The sequence below is a fragment of the Callithrix jacchus genome, chromosome 2, assembly GCF_049354715.1.
Source record: "Callithrix jacchus isolate 240 chromosome 2, calJac240_pri, whole genome shotgun sequence".
Classification (NCBI taxonomy): domain Eukaryota; kingdom Metazoa; phylum Chordata; class Mammalia; order Primates; family Cebidae; genus Callithrix; species Callithrix jacchus.
Window position 1 is genome coordinate 11,030,374 of NC_133503.1, and position 27,334 is coordinate 11,057,707.

At 55.2% G+C, this 27,334-nt stretch overlaps 1 protein-coding gene and 1 long non-coding RNA gene across 5 annotated transcripts in view; one reads left to right on the top strand and one right to left on the bottom strand.

Moving 5' to 3' along the window:
• The window catches only part of SRRM3 (serine/arginine repetitive matrix 3), a 77,859-nt gene extending 59,660 nt beyond the window's left edge, over nucleotides 1-18,199 (top strand). For 2 of the 4 annotated variants that reach the window (XM_054247759.2, XM_054247762.2), the window contains exons 12-16: nucleotides 11,598-11,959; nucleotides 12,943-13,167; nucleotides 13,246-13,383; nucleotides 13,826-13,904; nucleotides 16,527-18,199. In XM_054247759.2, the coding sequence (XP_054103734.1) occupies nucleotides 11,598-11,959; nucleotides 12,943-13,167; nucleotides 13,246-13,383; nucleotides 13,826-13,904; nucleotides 16,527-16,712 (990 nt within the window). In that variant the 3' untranslated portion in view covers nucleotides 16,713-18,199. Of the gene's footprint in view, nucleotides 1-11,597; nucleotides 11,960-12,942; nucleotides 13,168-13,245; nucleotides 13,384-13,825; nucleotides 13,924-16,526 lie in introns of all 4 variants that reach the window. The other 2 variants (XM_054247765.2, XM_054247764.2) reach the window with 2 other exon arrangements.
• On the bottom strand, nucleotides 16,692-25,809 carry LOC144580156 (uncharacterized). The gene is made up of 2 exons (XR_013529202.1): nucleotides 24,568-25,809; nucleotides 16,692-24,376 (listed from the first exon to the last, which is right to left on the bottom strand). It is a non-coding gene; the product is annotated as an uncharacterized LOC144580156 (long non-coding RNA).
• Nucleotides 25,810-27,334: the final 1,525 nt, after the last annotated feature.

Here is a 27,334-nt window from a genome sequence, read left to right on the forward strand (position 1 = left end):
GAAAAATTTTATCTTGGGCTGGGTGCGGTGGCTCACATCTGTAATCCCAGCACTTTGGGAGGCTGAGGCGACTGGACCACCTGAGGTCAGGAGTTCAAAACCAGCCTGACTAATATAGTGAAACCCCATCTCTACTGAAAATAAAAAAAATCCAGCCGGCCGTGGTGGTTCACACCTGTAATCCCAGCACTTTGGGAGGCTGACACAGGCAGATCACCTGAGGTCAGGAGTCCAAGACCAGCCTAGCCAACATGGTGACACCCCATCTCTACTAAAAATACAAAAAAATTAGCTGGGTGTGGTGGTGCGTGCCTGTAATCCCAGCTACTTGGGAGGCTGAGGCAGGAGGATCACTTGACTAGCCTGGTCAGCAGAACAAGACTCTATCTCTACAGAAAAAAATGTTTTTAATCAGCAAGGCCTGGTGGCATGTGCCTGTAGTCTCAGTTACTGGGGGAGATGAGGGAGGAGAATCGCTTGAGCATAGGAGTCCAAGGCTGCAGTAAGCCATGATTGTACCACTGCAATCCAGCCTGGGCAACATCGCCAGACCCCTGTCTCTACAAAAATTTTAAAAGATTAGCTGGGCAAAGCTGGGTGTGGTGGCTCACACCTGTAATTTTCCTCCCAAAATCAGTATTTTGGGAGGCCGAGGTGGGCAGATCACAAGGTCAGGAGATCAAGACCATCTTGGCTAACACAGTGAAACCCCGTCTCTACTAAAAATACACAAAAAAAATTAGCCAGGTTTCGTAGTGGGCGCTTATAGTCCCAGCTACTCAGGAGGCTGAGGTGGGAAAATCACTTGAACCTGGGAGGCAGAGGTTGCAGAGAACCGTGATTGTGCCGTTGCACTCCAGCCTGGGTGACAGAGCGAGACTCCATCTCAGAAAAAAAAAAAAAAAAAAAAGTTAGCTGTGCATGGTGGAATACACCTGTAATCCCAGCTACTCAGGAGGCTGAGGAAGGAGGATTGCTTGAGCCCAGGAGTTTGAGGCTGCAGTGAGCCATGATTGTGCCACTACACTTCAGCTTGGGCAACACAGCAAGACCCTGTCTCAAAACCAAAAAAAAAAGAAAAAATAGACTCCAGCCCTCTGACTCTGACCTCTAGACCCCAGCCAGGCTGTGGAGAGGGTGGCAAATGGGGGGAGCAAGTCCCGGAGCCCTGAGCAGAAGAGGATTTGGGAGGGGGATGTTGGTTGTCTCAGCTCCTGCCTTCCCCATCAGACCCCTCCAGAAATCAGCATCCAGCCCTCTCAAGTCCCTAGACGGAGGTCTGCCCATACAAAGAGACCAGGGTGCAGGTGGCCCCCATGTTACAGAAACACATTCTATATGACTGTGTTTTAGTAACTCAGGGAACCCTAAGCCCTCACAGTTCATACACGTGGAGAAATAAATATGGAGGTACAGAGAGGGAAGACAGTCACTCAAGGTCACACAGCGTAGGATGGAAGAGGAAGAAACTGAGCAGGAGACTTCCTGGGATAACTCCTTCCACCCGGTTTCACCTGGTGCCTTCACCGGCCTCCCTCCAGCCCCCACCAGCAGAGCCTGGTGCTAGCCGCGCCTTCCCGAGGCCTAGAAAGACTATATGGAGTTTGGCATTTCTTCTTTTTTATTGTTGCATTTCTGTCCAGGGGCCACCTGCTCACATGAGAAGTCTCTAGCATTAGAAGTTTTAGGGGATGGAATGGACACAGTGACTCAAGCCAGTAATCCCAGTATTTTGGAATGTCGAGGCAGGAATGTTGAGACCAGGAGTTAGAGACCAGCCTGGGCAACATAGCAAGACCCTCATCTCTACAAAAAAAAACATTTAAATTAGACAGGTGTGGTGCATGCCTATAATCCCAGCTACTCAGGAGGCTGAGGTGGGAGGATCACTTGAGCCCAGGAGTTGGAGGCTACAGTGAGCTATCATCCTGCCTGTAGTCCCAGCTACTCAGGAGGCTGAGGCAGGAGAATCGCTTGAACCCAGGAAGCAGAGGTTGCAGTGAGCTGAGAGTGCATCACTGCACTCCAGCCTGGGTGACAGAGTGAAACTCCATCTCAAAAAAAAAAAATAATAAAAAATAGAAAAAACCCCCAGTGTCAGGAGATGCTGGAAGGTGACACCCTTGGGTGAGGATGGCAGAGAAGGCTCAGGATCATGGCCCCGGGCTCTCTCTGACTTCTCCCTGTGGTTCAAATGTTATCACATACGGGCAGCCTAGCCTAGGGTGACCCCCAAGAAGAGGTGCCAAGGCATGCCCTGACCTGCCTTATCCAGGAACAGAAAAAGGCAAAAGGGATGAATTTTGCCAAAATGACGCCAAAGCCATGGGGAAAGGAGTGGGATTGACCTGAGACAGGGTCAGTTCTCCAGATCCGATCTGCGGTTGCCTTCCCTTTTAAATGCACGTTTTCCCTTCCCCCATCTGTCCACTCTGATTGGCCTTGTTTAAACAGCGCTTGTCTCTTCTTTCTGTCTGGGGGCACCTTTCCTCGCTCTCTTCCTGCCTCTCTGCTTCTGTTTGCTTCTGTCTTTCTGTTTCTCTTTGTCCCTCTCCTCCCGTTTCTATCTCTGTCTGTCTTTGTCTGTCTGTCTGCCTGCCTTCTGCCTCCTCCTCTCTTCCTCTCCATCTCTCTCCCCCGGCACGGGCCTCTCTCCCATGCTGCCAGCCCTTCTGTAGCCCACCCTGTGGTTCTCTTCCATCAGCTGCTTCCTGCATGCCCTGTGGAGGTTTTCTGCTGTTTGAAGAGTAAAGAAAGCTTGGCTAGTGGAACCCATTGTTTAAAAAAAAGAAAGAGCAAACAGCAATGACTGAGCAAGAGCCCCCTCCCATCTCTGGGATGAGACAAAAGCCACATGGGCCACCCATTTCCTGGCTCGGAGGGGGAGCACAGTTTAGGGTCACTGTCTTTCCCCCATTCTGCATTCCCAATGCGGAGACCTTCTTTTCTTTTTTATTATTGCATTCCTGTCCCTGAGCACTGAGAAGGTAGGTATCCCAGCTCCGCTGTGCGCTCTCGCTCCCATCTCAGATAAGCCCCGCCACTTTGCTTGGTTTGAATGTGGTTTTCTTTCTCTCTCTTTCTCTCGATCTTGCCCTGGTTGGTTTCATCTTCCTCCCTTTTCTTTCTTTATTTTAGTGACTACTCATTTGTAACTCGCACTTTCTCCAAATGAGCTACAAAGCTGTTTCCTGGTTTGTCATTTGGTTTTCCTGACTTTCCCCGACCAACTTTTCTAGCCCATCTCCCCTCCTTCTTCTCCTTCCCTGCTCCTTCCTTCTTCCTCCCCATCCCCGACTCCCAGCCCTACATCCTCCTTCACGCCTTCTTTCTCATCCTGTTGTCCGAATGCATTTCTGTGTGGTTTAGCATTCTGAGTTTGTGTTTCTTTCCTGAACTGTATGCAGTTAAGCCAATTTGATTTCTGTTGTCTGGAGTAGCTGCTAAGCCCCTCCTCACCCTTCATCACTGCCGGTTCCTGGGACTTTGGTCACCCCGCTGGCCTTCAGGGCCCTTTCGGGCAATAGGCAGTGACAGAGGAGCCAGTGTGGGGCCTCCTGGCCTCCAGATCCTGGAGGAAGTTCTGGCCAAGGTCAGGCACAGGGGAAAAGCCCCATCCCACCCTCGGGGGGCTACTGGGCCAAACAGAACTCTGGGCTTCCTCGATCCCTGGCTGCAGGACAGAGCTTTGGGGTAGGAGATGCAGGGCTCTGGAGCAGGGACAGGCACTAGGACTGGGCCTCCAGGTTCCATCTCTTGAGTGCGACAGTAGATTCACTTGGGTGGCAGAGGGTGGGGTGGTGAGCTGGCCAGGAGCAGGCTTGGGACCTAGAGGGCCTACTTAGCAAAGTCTCTGTAAAGTAATTCACAGGTAATTTACCTGCCCACTGCCTGGTCCCTGACCCAACCCGGACAGGGACTCCCTCCACCCTCAGCATCCTTCCATCTTCTGAATTTGAGCAACTTAATGAGGACCCTCAGAGCAGAAGGATCTCGAAAGAACAACCAGCAGGGGTAGGGGCCTGCAGGGTGCTGGAGCAGAAGCAGGACTAGGTCCTGGGGCTTGTGACTCCCAACCCAGGGCTCATCTGGCCACACTGTAGTACACATACCCTCATCTAGTACTCTCAGGGTACTAGAGTCAGAGGTAGGCCCTACGGGACCCCAGCTCTACACCCTTGCCCTATAAACTGTTTCCTTTCCCACCTGGGAACAGCTACAGAAATTCAGCATTCCTATCAGGTGCAGTGGCTCAGGCCTGTAATCCCAGCACTTTGAGAGGCCGAGGTGGGTGGATCATTTGAGGTCAGGAGTTCGAGGCCAGCCTGGCCAACAAGGCAAAACCCCGTCTCTACTAAAAATACAAAAATTAGCCAGGGGTGGTGGTGCACGCCTGTAATCCCAGCTATCTGGGAGGCTAAGGCAGGAGAATCGCTTGAATCCGTGAGGCAGAGGCTGCAGTGAGCCTAAATCGTGCCTAAATTTGAGACTGCACTTCTGTCTCAAAAAAAAGACATTCAGCATTCCAACCATTATGAGGCCTCCACGGGCTTTCATCTTCCGCTTTTTAAAGAGAATGCCCTTGGCCAAGCGCAGTGGCTCACACCTGTAATCCCAGCACTTTGGGAGGCCGAGGCGGAGATCACGAGGTCAGGAGTTCAAGACCAGCCTGACCAATATGGTGAAACCCCGACTCTACTAAAAATACAAAAATTACCTGGGCATGGTGGCGCATGCCTGTAGTCCCAGCTACTAGGTAGACTGAGGCAGGAGAATCGCTTGAACCCAGGAGGCGGTGGTTGCAGTGAGCCAGTATCATGCCACTGCACTTCATCTTGGGCAACAGAATGAGACTCCATCTCAAAAAAAAAAAAAAGAGAGAAGGCCTAGCCACTCACTGCTACAGCCCCCTCATGTTTATCCCAGGGACAGGTGCCAGGGAGCTCACCCACTCAGATCATCCTCCTCAACCCTGGCTGGTGCCAGGAGGGCAGACAGCAAGTGGCTCTTTGAAAAGGAGTAAAGTGCAAGCTGGACGAGGTGGCACTGCCTGTAGTCCCAGCTACTCAGGAGGCTAAGGCAGGAGGATCACTTAAGCCCAGGAGTTGAGGCTGCAGTAAACCATGATTATACCACTGCACGCCAGCCTGGGTAACAGAGCGAGACTCTGTCCCTGCTCCTTCAAAAAATTAAAATTAAAAAAAGAAAAGAAGGAAAATGCTGCTGATCTGACAGGAGAAACTCTGTTGAAGCCCAATGAGGAAGAGGAAGCTCCATCCTTTGGAGTTTCTGATATGACCTGGGACCCATAAGTTGGGATCTCAAACACTGAGTTAGAGGCGGGTAGTCTTCTAAGCCCTCAAAGGAAGCAAGAGGAAAGCATCTCAGATGTTTACCTGTTCTGGTCCTTCAGAGTACCAGGGCCAGGTGAGCACACTCACCCTCGCCACTCCCTTCTACCATCTATTCCACTTGACCCTCAGAAATTTGCTTCACAAAAGTTGGGCGCGATGGCTCATGCCTGTAACCCCAATGGTTTAGGAGGCTGAGTGGGAGGATCACTGGAGGCTAGGAGTTTGGGACCAGCCTGAGCAACATAGCAAGACCCCATCTCTACTAAAAAAAAAAAAAAAAATAGCCAGGCATGGTGGTGTGAGCCTGTAGACCCAGCTACTTAGGAGGCTGAGGTGGGGGGATCACTTGAGCCCAGGAGTTGGAGGCTGCAGCGAGCTATGATTGCACCATTGCATTCTGGCCTGGGCAGCAGAGCCAAACCCTAACTCCAAGAAAAAAAAAAATTTATACAAGCAAAAGAAAAACTATCAGGAAGCAAGGGGTAAAAAAGGAGAGGAGGCAGGCGAGGTCCTCATTCACTCACTCGTTCATTCATTCATTCATTCCCACACACATATGCCCAGCACCTTCTCTGTGCCAGGCCCCATCTGGATGTCCATGCCAGGAGAAAGGCAGGCAGACCTGGGCCTCCCAGGATAAAGGACAGACAAAGACCACTGAGCATGATGAGAGGGGTAAAGCTGAAATGTGAGTGGGGAGCTCACCACAGCCGCCCCCCAGCTAGCATGGCCTGGCAGAGTCCTTATGGAAGGGAGGAACCAGGCTCTGTGGGATCATAGAGGAGCAGACCTGACACAGCCTGGAGGAGGCACCCTGGAGCTGAGGGTAGGGAGGCCAATAGGCATTAGCCAGGCTGTGGGTGGCAGGTAGGGAGAGGAGATCCCAGTAAGAGCCACCAAGTCACAAAAAGCAGCTTCCTGGAGGAGAGGTTTGGAGGTCTCTGATCATCCTTTGAAATCCCGTAGCACTTGGCCTTGGATCTTCCCTCAATTCCTAGGACGAATAAGACCCGAGGATGGGGGTCAGACTCTGGCAGGCACATGGTGACCCCTTCCTGAGGACCTGGGAGGGATGGGTGGAGAAGAACATGAGGCTGAGCCTACGAGTCTTCCCCAGGGAAGGCCGTATCTGCCATGCTATTCGGCAGTACCTTCCTCCCGTCCTCTGCCATCTTGGTACTTGGTGGATACCCCCAGTCCTTCCTGCACTGCTTTGACCCTGTGAAGGGACCATGAGTCGGTAGTACTCTGAAAAGAGTCCCCCCAACCCCAATATAGGCCGACGAAGCAAAGACTCTGCTTATTACATTTGACCAATGGGGAAACTGAGGCTGCCTACAGTCAGGTGACTTGCTTCAGGTCTCACAGGAAACTCACACCAGGGGTGATTCCAGGGTGTTCACTTTTCCAAGTTCTATCATCTTGGGCCATGGCAGGCCCGTGGCTTGGAGGAGATGAGAAGGAAGTGGGGAAGAGCTTGGTCTTCAAAACCGGCATGCAGGAAGTATCCGAATCAGCACCAGGGATTGAACCTGGGGGCTTGCATCTCAATGGTGGGGGACAGAACCATGATGGGGGTGAACAGCCATCCACCCTAGACCCTTTTTGCTCCTAACAGTCCCACCCCACTCTCAGCCCAAGATAGTGAGAAGTCAAGAGGGCTCTGTAGCATCTGTGGGAAGGACCCATCGTGGCCCGTTGTCTTCCTCCCTGACATCTGGCCCTTTCTTTGAGTCAGAAGTAGCTGGCTCAGACCAGGTGTGGTGCTCACACCTGTATTCCCAGCACTTTGGGAGTGGGAGGCCAAGGCAGGTGGATTGCTTGAGGCCAGGAATTCAAGACTAGCCTGGCCAACATGGTGAGTTGGCCAGGCTAACTCACAAAACAATTAGCCAAGCATGATGATATGCACCTGTAATCCCAGCTACTCAGGAGGCTGAGGCAGAGAATTGCTGGAACCTGGGAGGCGATGGTTGCAGCGAGCCGAGATGGCGCCACTGCACTCCAGCCTGGGCGACAGACAGAGTGAGATTCTGTCTCCAAAAAAAAAAAAAAAAAAAATACAAAAAAGTTTAGCCAGACATGGCGGCTCACACCTGTAATCCCCCAGCTACTTAGGAGGCTGAGGCAGGAGAATTGCTTGAACCTGGGAGGCAGAGGTTGCAGTGAGCCAAGATTGTGTCCAGCCTGGTCGATAGCATGAGACTCCGCCTCAAACAAACAAAACAGAAAAAAAAAAAAAAAGAAGTAGCTGGCTCAGATCCAAATTCAGGGCTGGAGGCAGGGTTCACTGCCAGGCTGATTCCTAAGTTCCGTACCCTGCCCTGCCCACTGTCCCCCTAACCAAAGTAGCAAGCAGATTTCTTAAAGAAGGAGACCGGCTAGGCCGGGCGCAGTGGCTCACGCCTGTAATCCCAGCACTTTGGGAGGCCGAGGCGGGTGGATCACGAGGTCAAGAGATCGAGACCATCCTGGTCAACATGATGAAACCCCCGTCTCTACTAAAAATACAAAAATTAGCTGGGCATGGTGGCGCGTGCCTGTAATCCCAGGTACTCGGGAGGCTGAGGCAGGAGAATTGCCTGAACCCAGGAGGCGGAGGTTGCGGTGAGCCGAGATCGCTCTATTGCACTCCAGCCTGGGTAACAAGAGCGAAACTCTGTCTCAAAAAAAAAAAAAAAAAAAGGAGATCGGCATCGGCTTGGTTTATGGACTACTGTGAATTGGCCAAGAACTTCCCCACCTCACGTGTTCACATTGCACTCTTTGACGACCCAGGGTATAGGACAGAAACTGCAAGTATGACGATCCCGGAGACTTTCTCATTTGCCTCCTGCTGGGGGAAAGGAATGGTGGGCTGGGGGCTTGAAAGTGCTAGGGCACTGGCTGCCTGCCTAGACACCTACTGGAGTGGAGAGGGTATGTGTTAGGGGAGCTGAGGGACTCCTATTGGGAATAGAACTGCCATCTCACAGGAGCCAACAGAAGGCCGGGCACGGTGGCTCACACCTGTAATCCCAGCACTTTGGGAGGCCGAGGCGGGTGGATCACGAGGTCAAGAGATCGAGACCATCCTGGTCAACATGGTGAAACCCCGTCTCTACTAAAAATACAAAGAATTAGCTGGGTATGGTGGTGCGCGCCTGTAATCCCGGCTACTCGGGAGGCTGAGGCAGGAGAATTGCATTGAACCCAGGAAGCGGAAGTTGCGGTGAGCCGAGATTGCGCCATTGCACTCCAGCCTGGGTAACAAGAGCGAAACTCTGTCTCAAAAATAAATAAATTAATAAAATAAAATAAAAATAAGGAGGGGCCAAATCCAGCCTCCAACTCTCCTAGCCTAGGATGAGGAGTGAGCTTCTGATCAGGAGACTCAGGGGTGCTTGGAGGGGCCCCCCAATACCAGGTAATATCCGCTGTGCTCCCTGACACCCGCCTCTGCCCCAAATGGAAATATTAAGCTCTCCCAGGAGGGGTCTTCATGGCCTGACTGGCTTGGCGCAGCTATGACTAGTGTTCACTGGCTGCTTCAGGCGCCAATCAGAAGCCATCTGTGCCTTCCCACCAATGAGGTTGACCTCCTGGTTCTACCTCCATGTTCAGGCTCAGCGCCAGTCTTGCAAGGAAAGGCCTGGGCACCACTTTGTTCCCTCTGGGTAACACCCTGGGCCATGCCAAGGAGGCCGTGATTCTTCCAGTCCCTGGCAGCAAGGTGCCCTGAGAGGCGGCGGCAGCTTTTGTCTTATCCAAACAGCCTGCCAATGGCCGGGTGCGGTGGCTCACACCTGTAATCCCCGCGCTTTGGGAGGCTGAGGCCAGGGGATTGCTTGAGGTCAGGAGTTCGAGACCAGCCTGGCCAACACGGTGAAACCCCATCTCTACTAAAAATACAAGAATTAGCCAGATGTGGTGACAGACGCCTATAGTCCCCCTACTCGGGAGGCTAAGGCAGGAGAATTGCTTGAACCCAGGAAGCAGAGGTTCCAGTGAACCGAGATCATGCCACTGCACTCCAGTCTGGGCAGCAGAGCGAGATGCCATCCCAAAAAGAAGGAAAAAGGAAACAAAGAGGAGCGCACCAAAAGAGCTTGGTCCAGGCGCCACGTGGCTTCTCATACTTCCTTCCCTAGCAAGCAGAATGAAGGTTTTACTAGGCGCCAAGTTTGTGATAAAAAGTGAGGTTACAGAGGTGAATCAGACACCACATCTGCCCTGGAGGTGCTCAAAGTCAAGCTGCTAGTGGTGATCGGAGGACTTTTGGGGAGGAACAGACCTATAAACAGATGAGGACAGTCAACTGCTACTAGATAGAAGGCCAAGGAAGGAGGAGGGACCAGCTCTGTGCAGGGAGGGGAGATGGGAGGGTGGGCAGGGGGCATGCAGAGAATCCTGGAATCTTTGCCCTGGAAGGGAAATCAGGAAGCAAAACCCAACCCTCTCATTTTGTGGATGGGGAAACTGAGGCCCAGAATGGGGAAGTGACGTGGCCAGGGTCGCTCGGTGAGATAGAGGCAGGTTCTCAGACTCCTGAATCCCAGCCAGGGCCCTATTGACGGTGGTGCCAGGTGCCCTTCCTGGTTTTCTGTGTCCTGATCCTTGTGTCCTGACTCCACTTTTGGAAAAACATTTGCCATCTCTATCCAATGGTCACCTAAGAGGTGCCCACTCAGGAGCCGGGCGCTGCCAGCCCTTCCTCCAGAGGGGGCGTGGCCTCCTCTCAGGCGTAGAGTGGGGTGGTTGCGTTTCTCTCTCTCTCTCTCTATCTCTCTTGCATTTTTGTGAATCTAATGATGAACTTATACTACCACACTTTTCCCTTCTCTTACACACCTCACCTACTAAAGGAGGAAGTGCCACTTTGTTGGTAAGTGGACGTTAACCAAGAGGGACTTAAAAATCAGAACGTAAAAAAAAGAAAAAGAAAAGAGAGAAACAGAAAGCCAGTCGGGTGCCACTGACAGCTGCAAAGCTCTCTGCAGGGCCGGAAAACAAAGAAAGAAAAATATGAACAGAAAAATGTCAGGTTCCCCAGGAGATCAGATATTGTTTTTGATTTTTGGTATCTAATGACATTTGTGGATTTTGTTTTTTTATTTGTTTTTCCTCCCTCTCTTCGGTTCAGTTTTGAGTTCAGTTGTCCCCCTTGCCCCTCCCCCATCTGTGTGCCGTGTGACTCCCCCCTCCATCCCCTCGCCCACCCCCCAAGCGCTGGGGGCCCGGCCTGATGGGCTGGCCCTGGCCCTGCTCCCGGTGCCGCTCTCTCTTTCTTCTCTCTGCCGGGAATCGTCCGTCCCTTCGGGGGGGCAATGCCAGCCCCGACGCCTGTCCTGGAGCCCCTGCCCCTTTGGCCCCCGCCCCCCACCGCTCCGTCCCTCTTGTGTTTTGCATGCCAAGAACCTTGCATGAGCTGCACTGTTGAGGCCAGAAGGTGGACACCCAGGAGAGGCAGAGGCAGGGCAGGCGCGGGGAACCGTGTGTGCGATGCTCCGGGACTAGCAGCCCCCGGCCCGGGCCCGGTGAAAGCCCTCTCTCCTTCTCTTCCCCCACCCCACCCGCCCGCTCTCCCACCCCAACCTCTCCACCTGCTCTGTCCTCTCTCTCTGCCTCCACTCTGGTCCCTTGCCTACCTGCCTGGGTTTTTTCTGTTTCTCGAACTTCTCCCTGGCTTCCATCCTTCTCTTTCTCTCTCTCTTCCATTTCCCTCCATGTCTCTCTCTTCTCCTGTCTCTCCCCCCTTCTCTCTTCCCTCCTTTCTTCCTTCTCCTCCCTCTCTTCTCTCTCGATCATTCTCCCTCTCTCATCTCTCTCCGTCTCTCTCCCATTTTCCCTCTTCTTCTTACTCTTGTCTCCTTCCTCTCTACCTCTTTTTCTTTCTCTCTCTCGCTCCTTCTCCTCCCTCTTTATTCTCTCCATCTTTCTTCCTCTCTGTCTCTCACTCCCTTCTGTCTCCTTCCTCTCTCTGTCTCTCTCCTCCCTCTCTCCCCTTCTCTCCCTGGCTCTGTTTCCCTCTCCCTCTTCCTCTCTGTCTGTCTCTCTCCATCTCTGTCTCTCTCTCTCTGTCCCTCTCCTGTCTCTCTGTCTCTGTCCCTCTCCTGTCTCTCTGTCTCTGTCCCTCTCCTGTGTCTCTGTCTCTGTCTCTCTCCATCTCTGTCTCTCTCTCTGTCCCTCTCCTGTCTCTCTGTCTCTGTCTCTCTCCGTCTCCCTCTGCCCCCTCCGTGCCCTCTCTGCCTCTCTCCCCGTCAGAAGCCCAGCTCGCCTTCGCCCAGGGCCCGTGACAAGGCGGCGGACCCCGCACCCACGCCGCCCGCGCGGGGGAAGGAGAGCCCCAGCCCGCGCTCGGCGCCGTCGTCCCAAGGTCGCGGAGGCCGCGCGGCGGGCGGGGCGGGCAGGCGGCGGCGGCGGAGGAGGAGGCGGCGGCGCTCGCGGTCCTCGGCTTCCGCGCCCCGCCGCAGGGGTCGTCGGCGCGCCCGGCCCGCGCCCCCCCGGGGCTCGTCGCGCTCGCTCAGCAGGGCCCGCTCCAGCACTGACTCCGGCAGCGGCGGCTGCGCCCCCGGCCCCGGGCCCGAGCCCGGCTCCGAGCGAGGCCACGGCGGACACGGGAAACGGTGAGCGCGCTCGGCCGCGGGAGCCGGACTCCCGCCCCCACCCCGCACAGGGCTCCCCTCCGCTTGCAGATCCCCGCCCACGGGATCCCTCCCAGCACCGAGCTGCCCCCCACGGATCCCAACCTCCCACGGAGCTGCCTTCCAGGGATCCAAAACCCCCAGGGATCCCACTCCCCATTGACCTACCCCTCACTAATTCCACCCACCCATTGACCTACCCCCATAGATCCCTCCCCCCCATCGAGCTACCCACCACGGATTCCACCCTCCCCACTGACCTACCCCCCCCACGAATCCCACACCCCATTGACCTACCCCCACAGATCCCACTCACCCAATGACCTATCCCCCACGAATCCCACAGCCCATTGACCTACCCCTCACGGATCCCAACCTCCCACTGACCTACCCCCCACGGATCCCAACTCCCCACGGAGCTCCCCTCCCTCTCCACAGACCCCCATACCCCCATGGACCCCATGGATCCCATGGATCCTCCCATTGATTTCCTCCTTCCACTGATCCCAACTCCCCTCTCACAGGGCTCTCTCCCCCAACGACCCCAACCCTCCCCAGGGAGTTACCTACCTCCACTGACCTCCAAACTCCACTGATCCCAGTCCCCCCACGGAGCTGCCTCCCCACCCTGAGCTACCCACAGTTATCCCGACCTCTTCCCCACACTGATCCCTCTCCCCTTACTCATCACTGCTCCCAGGGAGCCCCCCTGCCCCCGTGAGGCTCCCCGCACCCCGCGGAACACCCTCCTCCACTGATCTCCCCCAACGCGCCGCTTCACCGGGCTCCCCTGGAACTGACCCCTGCCCTTCACCTGTCTCCGCGTTCACTGCGCGCTCCGCACAAACTAACCACAAACTACGCAGACCCCGCCCCTCCGCCCTAAGCCCCTCCCCAGGGAGCCCTCCCCACCCCCAGCCCCCTTCCGGGTCGCTGAGCCCAGTCCCGCACCGTCCTCTCTCCAGGGCAAAGGAACGGCCCCCGCGCGCGCGGCCCGCCAGCACCTCTCCGTCCCCGGGCGCGCACGGCCGGCGCGGCGGCCCGGAGGGGAAGAGCTCGTCGCGCAGCCCGGGCCCGCACCCCCGCTCCTGGAGCTCCAGCCGCTCGCCCTCCAAATCGCGCTCGCGCTCCGCGGAGAAGCGGCCCCGCAGCCCCAGCCGCTCGCCGTCGCCCAAGAAGCCCCTCGGCCGGTGAGTGTCCGCCCGGGGCGGGCAGCAGGGTGGAGCGGTCGGGCCTCGTCGCTCACTTGCCTCGGGCCGGCCCTGCAGGGACAAGGACGGCGAGGGCCGCGCGAGACACGCCGAGGCCGAGGCCGCCCGCGCCCGGCGCCGCTCCCGCAGCTACTCGCCCATCCGCAAGCGGCGCCGGGACTCGCCAAGCTTCATGGAGCCGCGGCGCATCACCAGGTATGGAGGGTCGTGGGGCAGGGAAGCGGGGGTGGGCCGGGGCGCCAGGCTGGGGCCGCTGACCCGGATCTGGGACAGAGACCTCGGCTTGGGGACATTCTCCGAGGATTCGACTGAACCTGGCACGGAAAGGGGGATGGGGGTGGGGGCCAAAGGACGTGAGTGGGTTCTGCCAGGGTGGGGGGCCGGGGAGGAGGGGGACTAGAACTGGAGGCACTGAGGGCGATCAGAGACAGGTGCAGGAGGCCTCGCAGAGGGAAGGGTGCTGGTCGGGGCCTGAGGATTCATGGAGGGTAGGGACTCTGTACTTGGGTCTGGGTGGGCAGCAGCCGGCAAGGAATTCAGCTCTGCAAGAGTCCGCCTGCCGTCCCTCTGGAGCCCCTCCCACCCTCCCCACATCCGTCTCCGGACAATGATGTCTCCTTTTCTCCTTCATCTCAAGGTCCAGCCTGCTGAGTGGCCTGTGGTCAGCCTGGGGGCCAGGCGGACCCCTCTGCACAGGCTGCCTGGGAGATGCCCAAGTGAGCTGGTCTGGCCCTGGTCAGCTGTCCGTCTGTCTGCCTCTCTCTATCTCACTAACCTGGGGGATTTGGAGGAGGGGACACAGCAGTCTGGTCTCTGGGGCAGCTGTCAGAGGAGCCAGCCACTCCCCCTTGCCTTCCACAGCCCAGTGGGACCATGCCCAGGACGTGGCTGGTGAAGTCATGATCGGTTTCTCTGCTAGGATTGGAAGTGTCTGGGCCTCAGTCTCTGGGTGACATTATGGACCACCTTTGTGGAAATCACCCTGAAACCCTAGATTACCCTGGCAGCGGCTGGGAGAACCAGAGGCAAAAAGTCCTGAGCGCAGCTCTCCACCGCCTTGCTGGGCAGCGTTGGGAGATGGGTGTGCCTCTCTGGGCCTCGGTTGCCACATCTGTACAATAATCAGAGTTTTGTGGGCATCTTTTCAGCTCCAACGGGGTATGATTCTCCAACTAGTCCTGCCTAGTCCCTGGTGATCCAGGTGATCAAGAAAAAGGTGGTGGCTGGGGGGGGCATTCCCCAGACCTCAAGGCCAGACTGCCTTGAAGGAGAAGCCAGATTCTTCTTATTTTTTATTTTATTTATTTATTTATTTATTTTTGAGACTGAGTTTCGCTCTTGTTACCCAGGCTGGAGTGCAGTGGTGTGATCTCGGCTCACCGCAACCTCCGCCTTCTGGGTTCAGGCGATTCTCCTGCCTCAACCTCCCACGTAGCTGGGATTCAGGCACGTGCCACCATGCCCAGCTAATTTTTGTACTTTTAGTAGAGACGGGGTTTCACCATGTTGACCAGGATGGTCTCGATCTCTTGACCTCGTGATCCACCCGCCTCGGCCTCCCAAAGTGCTGGGATTATAGGTGTGAGCTACCGCACCCGGCCTTATTTTTTATTTTTTGAGATGGAGTCTTACCCTTGTCACCCAGGCTGGAGTGCAATGGTGCAATCTTGGCTCCTCACAACCTCCACCTCCTGGGTTCAAGCAATTCTCCTGCCTCAGCTTCCCAAGTAGCTGGGGTTACAGGTGCCCACCATCACGCCCAGCTAATTTTTTTTGTATTTTTAATAGAGATGGGGTTTCACCATGTTAGTCAGGCTGGTCTTGAACTCCTGACCTCAGGTGATCCACCAGCCTTAGCCTCCCAAAGTGCTGGGATAATAGGCGTGAGCCCCAGTGCCCTGACAGATTGTGCTGCTTTTTTTTTTTTTTGAGATTTAATCTTGCCCTGTCATCCAGGCTGGAGTGCAGTGGCACAATCTCTGCTCACTGCAACCTCTGCCTCCCGGGTTCAGGCAGTTCCCCTTCTCAGCCTCCCGAGTAGCTAGGACTACAGGCACACGCCACCATACCCAGCTATTTTTTTTTTGTATTTTAGTAGAGACGGGGTTTCACCATGTTGGCCAGGATGGTCTCGATCTCCTGACCTTGTGATCCACCTGCCTTGGCCTCCCAAAGTGCTGGGATTACAGGCGTGAGCCACCGAACCCAGTCAATTGTGCTTCTAACGGATGTCCTCTCCCACCTCCTGCCCAGCCACCAGGCCCAAGGAACAAAGAGCCATTGCAAACCCATGGATTTTCCTGCCCCTCCTTCTGATGCCAATCACCCAGCTGGGGATGCCCCCAGACAGGTCACACACCCTGCCCGTAGGCCAGGCCTTCACACCTCCCACCTGGCACCCCCTCAGCCCCTCTCCCAGGCTGCCTCCTCCTCCTCCACTAACGTACACCGGTTTTCTTCCTCAGAATTAACCCTGAAACAGGGCAGTGTTGCCCCTTTAACCTCTTTTCTCTTCTCTGGGTCATAGCCTCCTGGCTTCCAACTAACTCTGGGCCAGCGGGAGGTAGCTGAGTGAGGAGTGGGGCCTCGGGACTGGACCAGGGCGTGGGGAGCAGCGACCAGGACTCTCCTCCTTATTCCTTTTGAGTGACCTGAAAGCAACAAAATCCTTGATTGCAGAGGGAACAGGGGACAGAGAGGCAGGACTGGGATGTAGTCATAGACACCTCCACGCCAGTTTGGGTGACGGGAGCCATCTGTATTTGCAAGTTTCATTCATTCAGTTGTTATTTATTCATTTTTTTTTGAGACAGAGTCTCACTTTGTCACCCAGGCTGGAGTGCAGTGGTGTAATCTCTGCTCACTGCAGTCTCCACCTCTGGAGTTCAAGCGATTTTCCCACCTCAGCCTCCCAAGTAGCTGGGATTATGGGTGCGTGCCACCACACCCAACTAGTTATGTTTTTAGTAGAGATGGGGTTTCACTATGTTGGCCAGGCTGGTCTCAAACTCTCGACCTCCAGTGATCCTCCTGCCTCAGCCTCCCAAAGTGCTGGGATTACAGGCATGAGCCACCACATCTAGCCTCACCAAGTATTTATTATTAGCAGGTATTCAGGTCAGGCAGAGACATGGACTCCTTTCCCTGCAGATGGGTGAAGAAAAGCAAAATGATCAACATGGAATTTGCAAGTAACCATGGACGGTCAAACTCCATTAGGAGGAGGCAGGTGTCTCTAAGGCCAGGGCTCAGGGGAAACTGAGGCAGGAAGCCCTGGCCGCTGCTGGATGGGACTCAGGGACTGGGATGGTCTGTAATCAGCTTTTCCTTCCCCGCAGCGCCCGCAAGCGTCCTATTCCGTACTACCGGCCCAGCCCCTCTTCCTCCTCCAGCTGCTTGAGCAGCGACTACTCCACCAGGAGCCACAGCCGCAGCCCCAGCCCGGGCCACAGCCACGGGAGCTACAGCAGTCGCAGTCGTGGGACCCGAAGCCGGACACGCAGCCCCTCTCAGACCCCCAGTAACAGCTACCACAGCCGGAGCAGCTCCGAGAGCGGGGGCTTCTGAGCCCGACAGACTCAGCTTGGTGCCCCCCCTGACACTAGGAGAGGCGAGGGGCGGGCCCCAGGACCCTGGCGGGGAGGGCGCTGCACCTCCTTGCCCCCAAGGCTACAAAGAGGTCCCAGGGCCAGTGCACGGGCAGATGGGACCAGGGAAGACTTTGAGGGTGGGCACCCAGTGGACACGGAGAAGCCAGATGTGCTGCTTCTAAGGGTGTCCTCTCCCACCTCCTGTCCACCCACCATGCCCAGGGAACAAAGAGCCGTTACGAACACAGGGATCTCCCCGCCCCACCCTTCCTGCTGATGCCAACTCACCAGGCTGGGGACTGCTGCCGGTGGCCGGTAGGAGAATCCACAATGTGCTCTGTCACCTCACCTTAGCTCAGTGCAGCCAGGGACACCTTGCAAGGTGCCAGCCCTGGGAGCCCCTCTCTCCCACTCCACAGCTCCCTCCACTCCTATCAGTGGGTGGCCGAGGAGGTGTTACAGCACGCGGGATCTAAGCTAGATAGAAGGAAGAACAGCCTCACCCTTGGTACACCCCCGTCCAAGCTGGGGAGCTGGGTCCTTTTAAGCCGGGTGCAGGAGGATCCTGGCTGAGGGCTGGTGGCTGGCCCCACAGCCTCCCCCACCTCCTCCACTGGCCCAGGAGTGCCTAGACAGGTGCCCTCCAAAGGCCCAGCCTAGGGAGCTGGGCACCTCACTCTTGGTCTAACCTCTCCAGGCCACACCCCCTCACCCCATGCCCTAGGCAGAAGGCCAAGGTCCTACCAGACAGGCCTGCATGACAAGAGGTGGGGGGTACAGACCTCAGGTGCATTTGACCCTGAGGTCAAAAGGTATTCAGGTCAGGAGGTGGGAGAAGAAAGGGGTAGGTGGGAGGTGGAATCTGTAGGAAGAGAAAAAGGGATGTCATCCACTGACTTGAGCAGGCCCTGGGGAGGCAGACAGGTCCCCGGGGAGGCAGACAGGTGACAGGTCATTAGTGCTTACAGCCCCACCCAAGAGGAGGGCAGCCTGTGCCTGGGGTCTGGGCATGGGCTGGATGACAGCCCAGGGTCTCAGGCATAGGCTAGCGTGTGCTTTGGACCTGCCGAGGATGTACCTTGGGGGTCTGATGGGGCCACGGCCAACTGTGAGCTTCTGCAGAGACAGAGGCTGCAGCCCTCGGAAGGGAGGGGAAGAAGGAGGCTGAGGGCCTTGACCTGAGGCATCAGTGGGGAAGCAGTGGCCCCCAGTCCTCTTCTGCTGCTCCCAGCCCCCTCCTCCTGGGGCCCTCAGGGATCTCACAACGTCTTCCTTGGCCCAACCAGGCAGATGCCCCGGGCTCTAGTGGGGGGAGGGGTCTGGGGTCTGGTCCGGGTTCCCTGCTTTCTCTATGTCCCCCCTCCCTCTTTCTCCGCGGTGCGGATAAAAATTGGACTCAAATAAAACCCTTGGTGCCCGGATGGCAGGTGGTGAGACCAGGCCTCTGTGCAGATGGGCGCCCACGGAGGTTCAGGACGGCAGCGGGGCTCAGACTGCTCCTTAGGACCCCAGAGAGAAGAGCTGACACCCGGGAGACAGTGGGTCTTTCCCACTGCCTCTGAGCTTGAGGCTAAAAACAGGACCCAAGAGAACCTTCCTCCTAACCTGGATGCCCGGTGGACTTTGAACACCCCGTAGGGTGGGCTGCCTGAGCCCATACACCCAGACTAGCTTCAGCAGTGGATGGGGATGGGGTAGAGGGAGGAGGCGTAGGGTGGACACAGACACAGGGGACGCTCACAACATGGTGGGGTGTCACAGAATGGATGGGACACAGCCTGAGGCAGCATGTAGGTATGTGTCCTGGCTGCTGCACCTCCCAGCCATGTGACATGGGGCTGAGATGAAGTGGGCATGAAATATCCTGACAGTCCTCAGATCGGTGACTGTGACTGGTATGGAGCGAGCATTTAAAAGGTGGCCATTACCAGGCACGGGGATCAGGCCTGTAATCTCAGCACTTTGGGAGGCTGAGGTGGACGGATGAAATGAGATCAGGAGTTCAAGACCAGCCTGGCCAATATGGTGAAACCCTGTCTCTACTTAAAATACAAAAATCAGGCTGGGCGCGGTGGCTCATGCCTGTAATCCTAGCATTTCAGGAGGCTGAGGTGGGTGGATCACGAGGTCAAGAGATCGAGCCCATCCCGGCCAACATGGTGAAACCCCATCTCTACTGAAAATACAAAAATTAGCCAGGCGTGGTGGCGCACATCTCTAATCCCAGCTACTTGGGAGGCTGAGGCAGGAGAGTCACTTGAACCCAGGAGGTGGAGGTTGCAGTGAATTGAGATCGCGCTACTGCACTCCAGCCTGGGCGAGAGTGAGACCCCGTCTCAAATAAATAAATAAAAATTTTGGGGGGCAAGGCGCAGTGGCGCATACCTGTAATCCTAGCACTTTGGGAGGCTGAGGTGGGTGGATCACTGGAGATTAGGAGTTTGAGACCAGCGTGGCTAACACGGTGAAACCCCATCTCTACTAAAACTACAAAAAAAATTAACTGGGCCTAATGGTGGGTGCCTGTAATTGCACCTACTTAGGAGGCTGAGGCAGGAAAATCGCTTGAGACCAGGAGGCGCAGATTGCAGTGAGCTAAGATCACACCACTGCGTTCCACCCTGGGTGACAGAGGGAGACTCCATCTCAAAAAAAATTTGGAGACCCGGTATCACTCAGTTGCCAAGGCTGGAGTGCAGTGGCATGATCCCCATTCACTGCAGCCTCGACCTCCTGGGCTCAAACAATCCTCCCACTTCAGCCTCCCAAGTAGTTGGGACCACGGGTGTGCACCACCACACCCAGCTAATTCTGTATTTTTTGGTAGACACAGGGTTTCACCATGTTGCCCAGGCTGGTCTTGAACTCAAGCGATCCTCCCGAAGTGCTGAAATTACAGGTATGAGCCACTGTGCCTGGCCCCTGCATTTCTTTCTTTTATTAGATTATTAGATCTAAAGAAATATACAAATTCTCCTCCTCCTCCCCTTCTTGCCTCTCACCTCCCTCTCCTCCTTTTTTTTTTTTTTAGACAGAGTTTTGCTCAGGCTGGGGTAGAGTGGTGTGATCTCAGCTCACCGCAACCTCCGCCTTCCAGGTTCAAGCGATTCTCCTGCCTCAGCCTCCTGAGTAGCTGGGATTACAGGCATGCACCACCACACCCAGCTGATTCTGTATTTTTAGTAGAGACAGGGTTTCTCCATGTTGGTCAGGCTGGTCTTGAACTCCTGACCTCAGGTGATCTGCCCGCCTCGGCCTCCCAAAGTGCTGGGATTACACACATGAGCCACCACGCCCGGCCCTTCTCCTTCTCTCTCTCTCAGGGTGGTGGATTTTAAGCTTGTTTTGAATCGGGTGTTCTTTGAGAATCTGATGAAGGCTGAGAACCCTCCTCCCGGAAGAATGTGCGCATGCCCACAGTGTGACTTGTAACACAGGATCTATCTCACAGATATTCAGAAGGCCTTTAGTGTCCCATCGGTTAAGAACCCTGGTCCACCTCCAATGAGGGTGCGGCTGATTGGCCATGGTTCCCATATCTGCATGACACAAGTGTCCTTGAACCAGTCCCCAGAGCTGGAGCTGCTCCAGCTTCTTTTCCAGTTTCTTTTCCCCAAAACTAGAAGGGGCACTTGGCCAGTGGCTTTTTTTCTGATCTACAGAAGCTGTTCCCAGAAGCCCTGGTAATTGGCCAGGTGTGGTAGCTCACGCCTGTTATCCCAGCACTTTGGGAGGTCAAGATGGGTGGATCACTTGAGGTCAGGAGTTTGAGACCAGACTGGCCAACATGGTGAAACCCCATATCTACTAAAAATGCAAAAAATTAGCCAGGCGTAGTGGCGGGTGCCTGTAATCCCAGCTACTCGGGAGGCTGAGGCAGGAGAATTGCTTGAACCCAGGAGGCGGAAGTTGCAGTGAGCAGAGATCACACCATTGCAATCCAGTCTGGGAAGAAAGAAAGAGAGAAGGCCATGCGCGGTAGCTCACGCCTGTAATCCCAGCACTTTGGGAGGCCGAGGCGGGTGGATCTCCTGAGGTCAGGAGTTCAAGACCATCCTGGCCAACATGGTGAAACCCCATCTCTTATATAAAGAAAAAAGAGAGAGAGAGGGAGGGAGGGAGGGAGGAGAGAGAGAAAGAGAAAAAGGGAGGGAGAGAAGGAAGGGGAAGGGAAGAGAAAAAAGAAAAAGAGAAAAGAAGGAAGGGAAGGCAGGAGTGAGGGAAAAAGAAAAAGAGCCCTTGTGATCTTTGTAACCCTTTCTAACAAGTTCAACAAAACCGGCCTCAGGCTAGGGGCAGGGCTACAGGGGGAGCAGGCCTGGCCCTGTGCTAGAGATGGGTAAAACACACCAGGAGGTAGGCCTGCATGGAGCCTGGCATCCGACCTAGGGACACTGCTGCCTGGCTGTTCTGTCCCCCAGTCTCCCATCCTGTTCCTTCACTGCCCAGCCTGACTGCCTTCTTCTGCACACCTCAGCCAGGCTGCTCCCAGACATGGCAACTGCTTCCTTCCCACCCCACCTCAGCACCTGGCCCCACCGCCTCCTCACTGGCCAGCCTGCCTCCTTGCCCTCTCCAATCCCTCCTGCTTTTTTTTTGAGATAGAGTCTTACTCGGTAACTCAGGCTCAGACTGAGCTCAGGTCTCCTGAGCTCAAGAGATCTTCCTGCCTCAGCCTCCCAAGTAGCTGGGACTACAGGTGCACTCCACTACACCGTTAATTTTGTTTTTTGCTTTTATTTTTTGTTTTTGTTTTGAGACAGAGTCTCGCTCTGTCACCCAGGCTGGAGTGTAGTGGCACGATTTTGACTCACTGCAACTTTCACCTCCTGGGTTCAAGCAATTCTCCTGCCTCAGCCTCCTGAGTAGCTTGGATTGTAGGTATGTGCCACCATGCCTGGCTAATTTTTTGTATTTTTAGTGGAGATGACGTTTCACCATGTTGGCCAGGCTGGTCTCAAACTCCTGACCTCAGGTAATCCACCTGCCTCGATTTCCCAAAGTGCTGGGATTACAGACATGAGCTACTGTGCCTGGCCATTATTTTTTGTAGAGACAGGGTCTTGCCATGTTGCCCAGGCTGGTCTCACACTCCTGGCCTCAAGCAATCCTCCTGCCTTGGCCTGGATTCCAGGCATGAGCTACTGTGCCTGGCCGTTCCCACCATTGCTAACATGCAAATCTGAATACCCATTCACTCATTTCACAGATACTTCTGAACAACTCCTATGTCCCCAGCAGAGTTGCTGGCTCTGAGGACACGGTACTGAGTAAGTGAGACAGAATTCCCGCCCTGCAGACCCCGCCTCCCTTGGCCATATCCATCTCCGGGCTCACCAGCCTTGGGAGGCCTTCCAAGTGACCCCACCTGGCACGTGCCATCCTTGGCTCCTACCAGGGCACCCTCCCACCTCATCTCCCATCACTGCCCTTGATTCTAATACCTGAGAGCCCAGCTGGCCCCCCTCATGCCTTCTTTGCCTCCACGGGTTCAGGTCAGCTCACAGGTCCAGGCCCAGCTCAGCCACCTTCTACTCCATGCAACCTTCCTGCTGTGAAGTTGCCGTGACTACTCCTGTCTCTGGGGTCCTCTGGGTGCCTGTGTTAGCACCCGATCTCTTCTTGCTTGAACCTGGGAGGTGAAGGCTGCAGTGAGGTGAGATCTGCCACTGCACTCCAGCCTGGGCGACAGAGCGAGACTGTCTCAAAACCAAAGTGATTTATTTGCTAGCATGTCTGTCTCTCCCCAAAGCTCTAAGCTTCTGGGGGGGGCAGGCAATATCTTCCTTGTCTCTGCATCCCCCAAGTAGGACCCTTTTTTTTTTTGAAGGTGGGGTTTCACCATGATGTCCAGGCTGGCCTCAGGTGATCCACCCACCTCAGCCTCCCAAAGTGCTAGGATTACAGGCCTGAGCCACCACGCCCAGCCCCAAGTAGGACCCTTTGAAATGTCTGTGGAATGAGTCATCGAGTGAAGGAGGGAGTCCACAGAGGAAAGGTTGCAGAAACCTTGGGAGAGGCCTGGGCACCAAAGGTGAGGCGTGGTGGTGGCAAAATGACACTAGAGGGCGACAGAGAATAAGGAAAAAAATGTGGCCAGGCCCAGAGGACAGGTGCCTGGGACAGGGTCTGTCCCAGCCTGGAGGCCCCAAGCCTTCATCCTCAATGCCCGCCCTGGCTGTGTGGGGAAGGGGCGGGGAGCATACCAAGCCCCTGCTGTCTGGACTCAGACTGAACTCTGCTCTACACCGTGTGGAACAGGAAGAATAGGACGAGGACGGCCAGCAGGAAAACAGGAAACGCCATTCCCGGAGCCGTGGACAGAAAACCGTCCCCAGGATATGGGCACTTCTCGCTGGAGAGTCCTGAGCCTGGGGCGCACTCCTGTGGTTTGGGGGTGAAGCCAGTCCTCTCGTGGCCTCTCTCTCCAGATGGGGCCCAGGGGAGCCCCTACTCCACAGCATGTTTTTCCTTCCAACACATACAGCAGCTAGGAGGCCAGACAAACATTTCCTGTTTACTGTTTTCCCAGCTGGATTTTCCCCTTTCTCCTTAATCAGTTTCCTACGGCCCCAGATGGAGGGCGACAGGCCACAGGGCACCTGCCCAGCTTGGCTGTCCCAGCCTGTCCCCCATCGCCTAGACACACACACACACACACTTTTTTTTTTTTTACTTGAGACTGAGTCTCACTCTGTCTCCCAGGCTGGAGTGCAGCGGCAGATCTCACCTCACTGCAACCTCCACCTCCCGGGTTCAAGCCTGCCTCAGCCTCCCGAGTAGCTGTGATTACAGGCTCACGTCACCATGCCCGACTAATTTTTTGTATTTTTAGTACAGATGGGGTTTCACCATATTGACCAGGATGGTCTCAAATTCCTGACCTCAAGTGATGCTCCGGCCTGGGCCTCCCAAAGTGCTGGGATTACAGGCATGAGCCACTGTGCCCGGCCAGCCTGAAGCTCTCTCTTTTTTTGTTTTTTTTTTTAAGACGGAGTTTTACTCTTGTTACCCAGGCTGGAGTGCAATGGCGCGATCTCGGCTCACCGCAACCTCCGCCTACTGGGTTCAGGGAATTCTCCTGCCTCAGCCTCCTGGGTAGCTGGGATTACAGGCACACGCCATCATGCCCAGCTAATTTTTTTTTTTTTTTGTATTTTTAGTGGAGACGGGGTTTCACCATGTTAACCAAAATGGTTTTGATCTCTTGACCTCGTGATCCACCTGCCTCGGCCTCCCAAAGTGCTGGGATTACAGACTTGAGCCACCGCGCCCGGCCTTGAAGCTCTCTTAAGGGGGAAACCTAAATCTCTCTCAGGACAGGAACCCCACTCTCCTGCAGGCTTGGGGAGGGGGACTCCTGCCCCATTTACCCCTTTTTCTCCATTTCACTCTGATTTAAAGCAGCCCCAAGTCACATCTGGCAGACAGGGAGGGAACGTTCTCATCTAAGGCCTGGTGAGTGTCTCCCCTCCTCCCCGCACTCCCTCCTCCACCGATTAAAGACAGACTGTGATACTTGTTAAAGTATGAGCAGGAACATTTTCTTCAGGGCCGTCACCGGAGATATACAGGCAGGACTGCAGTGGGATTGTGCACTAGGGGGAGAGATTGAGCGGAATTCTGAATAGAGCATGGGCAAGTGAGAATCTTATGGCCTAGGGGCAGGGTGGAGTAAGTGGATGGAAATTTACTAAGAGGAAACACGGTGAGGGCTGCGGGGGCTGTTCTGGCTCAACCGACCTAGCAGGATTCTAGCTGAAGGCCAGCCAGGGAGATCAGACATCACCTTGAAGATGGTGGAGGATGAGGAACCTCATCTGGAGGGTGATCAGGTCTCGAGGATGAGGGATTCTTGATAAACAGACTTCACGGGTTTCTTGCAAAAACTCGATTTACAAACAGGGTGCGGTGGCTCATGCCTGTAATCCTAGCACTTTGGGAGGCCAAGGCGGGCGGATCACCTGAGGTCAGGAGTTCGAGACCAGCCTGGCCAATATGGTAAACCCCATCTCTACTAAAAATACAGAATTAGCTGGGAGTGGTGGTAGGCACCTGTAGTCCCCGCTACTTGGGAGGCTGAGGCAGGAGAATCGCTTGAACCCAGGAGGCGGAGGCTGCTGTGAGCCGAGATTTCGCCACTGCACTCCAGCTTGGGTGACACAGCAAGACTCCGTCTCAAAAAAAAAAAAAAAAAAACTTAGCCAGGCATGGTACACACGTCTGTAATCCCAGCTACTTCGGAGGCTGAGGCAGGAGAATCGCTTGAACCTGGGAAGAGGAGGTTGCAGTGAACGAGATTGCACTATTGCACTCCAGCCTGGGCGACAGAGGGAGACTCTGTCCAGGAAAACAAACAAAGACAAAACGGAATTTATGCAGAGGTGTTTAAGAAGGTTGCTGAGCCTCTGTAAAGTTTGGTCAAGCAGGGAATCTTTGTCGCCACTTCCCATGTGCACACCCCAGTCCTGCAGCATTTAGGCTGTGCAGTGTGGGTAACGCAGGGGACCTGGAGGGGAAGGGAAGAGTGGAGGAGAAACTGTTGATTCACGGCTCTGGAAGGAGACTTAAAGAGAACATCCAGTCCGATGGTTTCATTGCACAGATCAAGAAAATGAGTCACAGATGCCGGCCCCTGGCCAAGGCTGCAGTCAAAGACATCCAGGTCCCCAGACCAGAGCTAGACAGCCAGAGTGGGAGGGGCCGGAGGATGGATCCCCAGCCCTCCCACCTGGCCCCTCTGTGGCCCCCACATTAGTGGCGATGGGGGTGGCACGGCACCCTCCCAGGCCAGCCAGAAACCAGAGGCCCAGGGATTGGGGCAGGCTGGAGGTGGGCTTTTAGAACCGGACTCCCACAGAGGCAGTGTCTAGACGTTTCCAGAAAGACCCAGCATCCCCTATTTCCCCACCCCCAGCGCTCTAATTACTGTTGTCCACATTTTCAGTTCCCAGCAGGCCCGGGGACTGTCGTCATCCATCAGCTGTCTGGCCTCTCCGGGGAGCTCGGGCAGCTGCCGGGAGACTCTGGCACTTTCTCTGGGGCTGAGCCAGCGAGGTTGGGGCTGGTTCAACTGCAGTTGGCTGAGGCCTGCGGAGGGCGTGGCTAGCGTGGTCAAGGCCTTGGGCGCCTTGAAAGGAAGTGGGGTAGTCTTGGGGCTGCTGCTGAGCACCCCAGATTTGGGGGCCAGAGGTGAGGGGAGGAACCAACTGATGGAGGACTCCCCAGACTTTACAGTGAGCAATGAAGAAGAGAGGGGCTATGACCTGCCCCCTCCCCAGTCCTCCCACCCCATGCCAAGGAGACTTCTGGGAAATCTAGGGCTAGAATTGTCCTCTTTAACCCAGAAAAAACACCCCTGGCAGCTCAGCACCCTGGATGCTGGAGCCAGCCCATAGACTGTCAGAGAACAGCTGGGCAAGGGGGCACATGGGAGCTGCCACTCAGCCATGGCCCCCCTTGCCCACGTTGGTTGTCCAGTGGGTGGGGGCAGAGTGCAGCCTCCCAGAGGAAAGGCACCCAGTTAGGGCTGAAGGAAATACGCCCCCGAGCCCTGGGAGGCCCACAGGCCTCCCTGAACCATTTGGAAAATCCCCCTTTCTGGATTGAGAATATCGAGGTCTGAGACCCTTACCAGCTTTGTGACCCCAGAGCCATTCTGACCCTCAGTTTTCTCATCTCAAAAATGAGACTCCTAGCTGGACACCATGGCTCATGCCTGTAATCCCAGGTACTCTGGAGACTAAGGTAGGAGGATTGCTTGAGGCCAGGAGTTCGAGACCAGCCTGAGCAACATGGTAAAACCCCAATCTCTACAAAAAAATTGTAAAATTGGCTGGGTGTGGTGACATGTGCTTGTAGTCCCAGCTACTCAGGAGGCTGAGCAAGGAGGATCATGTGAGCCCAGGACATTAAGGCTGCAGTGAGCTATGAGTGCACCACTGTACTCCAGCCTGGGCAACAGAATGGGAACCCTATCTATTAAAAATAAAAAAGAAAGAAAGAAAGGAAAAAGGAGGCTCACGCCTTGTAATCCCAGAACCTTGGGAGGCTGAGGTGGGTGAATCATTTGAGGTCAGGAATTTGAGACCAGCCTGGCCAACATAGTGAAACTCCACCTCTACTAAAAATACAAAAAATACAGGGCATGGTGGTGGGCACCTGTCATCCCAGCTACTCAGGAGGCTGAGGCAGGAGAATTGCTTGAACCCAGGAGGTGGAGGTTGCAGTGAGCCGAGATTTCGCCACTGCACTCCAGCCTGGCGATAGAGCAAGACTCTGTCTCAAAAAAAAAAAAAAAAAAAAAAAAAAAGAATAAAAATTTTGGCCAGGTGCCATGGTTCATGCCTCTAAGCCCAGCACTTTGGGAGGCAGAGGTGGGCAGATCACAAGGTCAGGAGTTTGAGACCAACCTGACCAACACGGTGAAACCCCGTCTCTAGTAAAAATACAAAAATTAGCTGGGAGTGGTGGCCAGTGCCTACAATCCCAGCTACTCGGGAGGCTGAGGCAGGAGAATCACTTGAATCCAGAAGGCGGAGGTTGCAGGGAGCTGA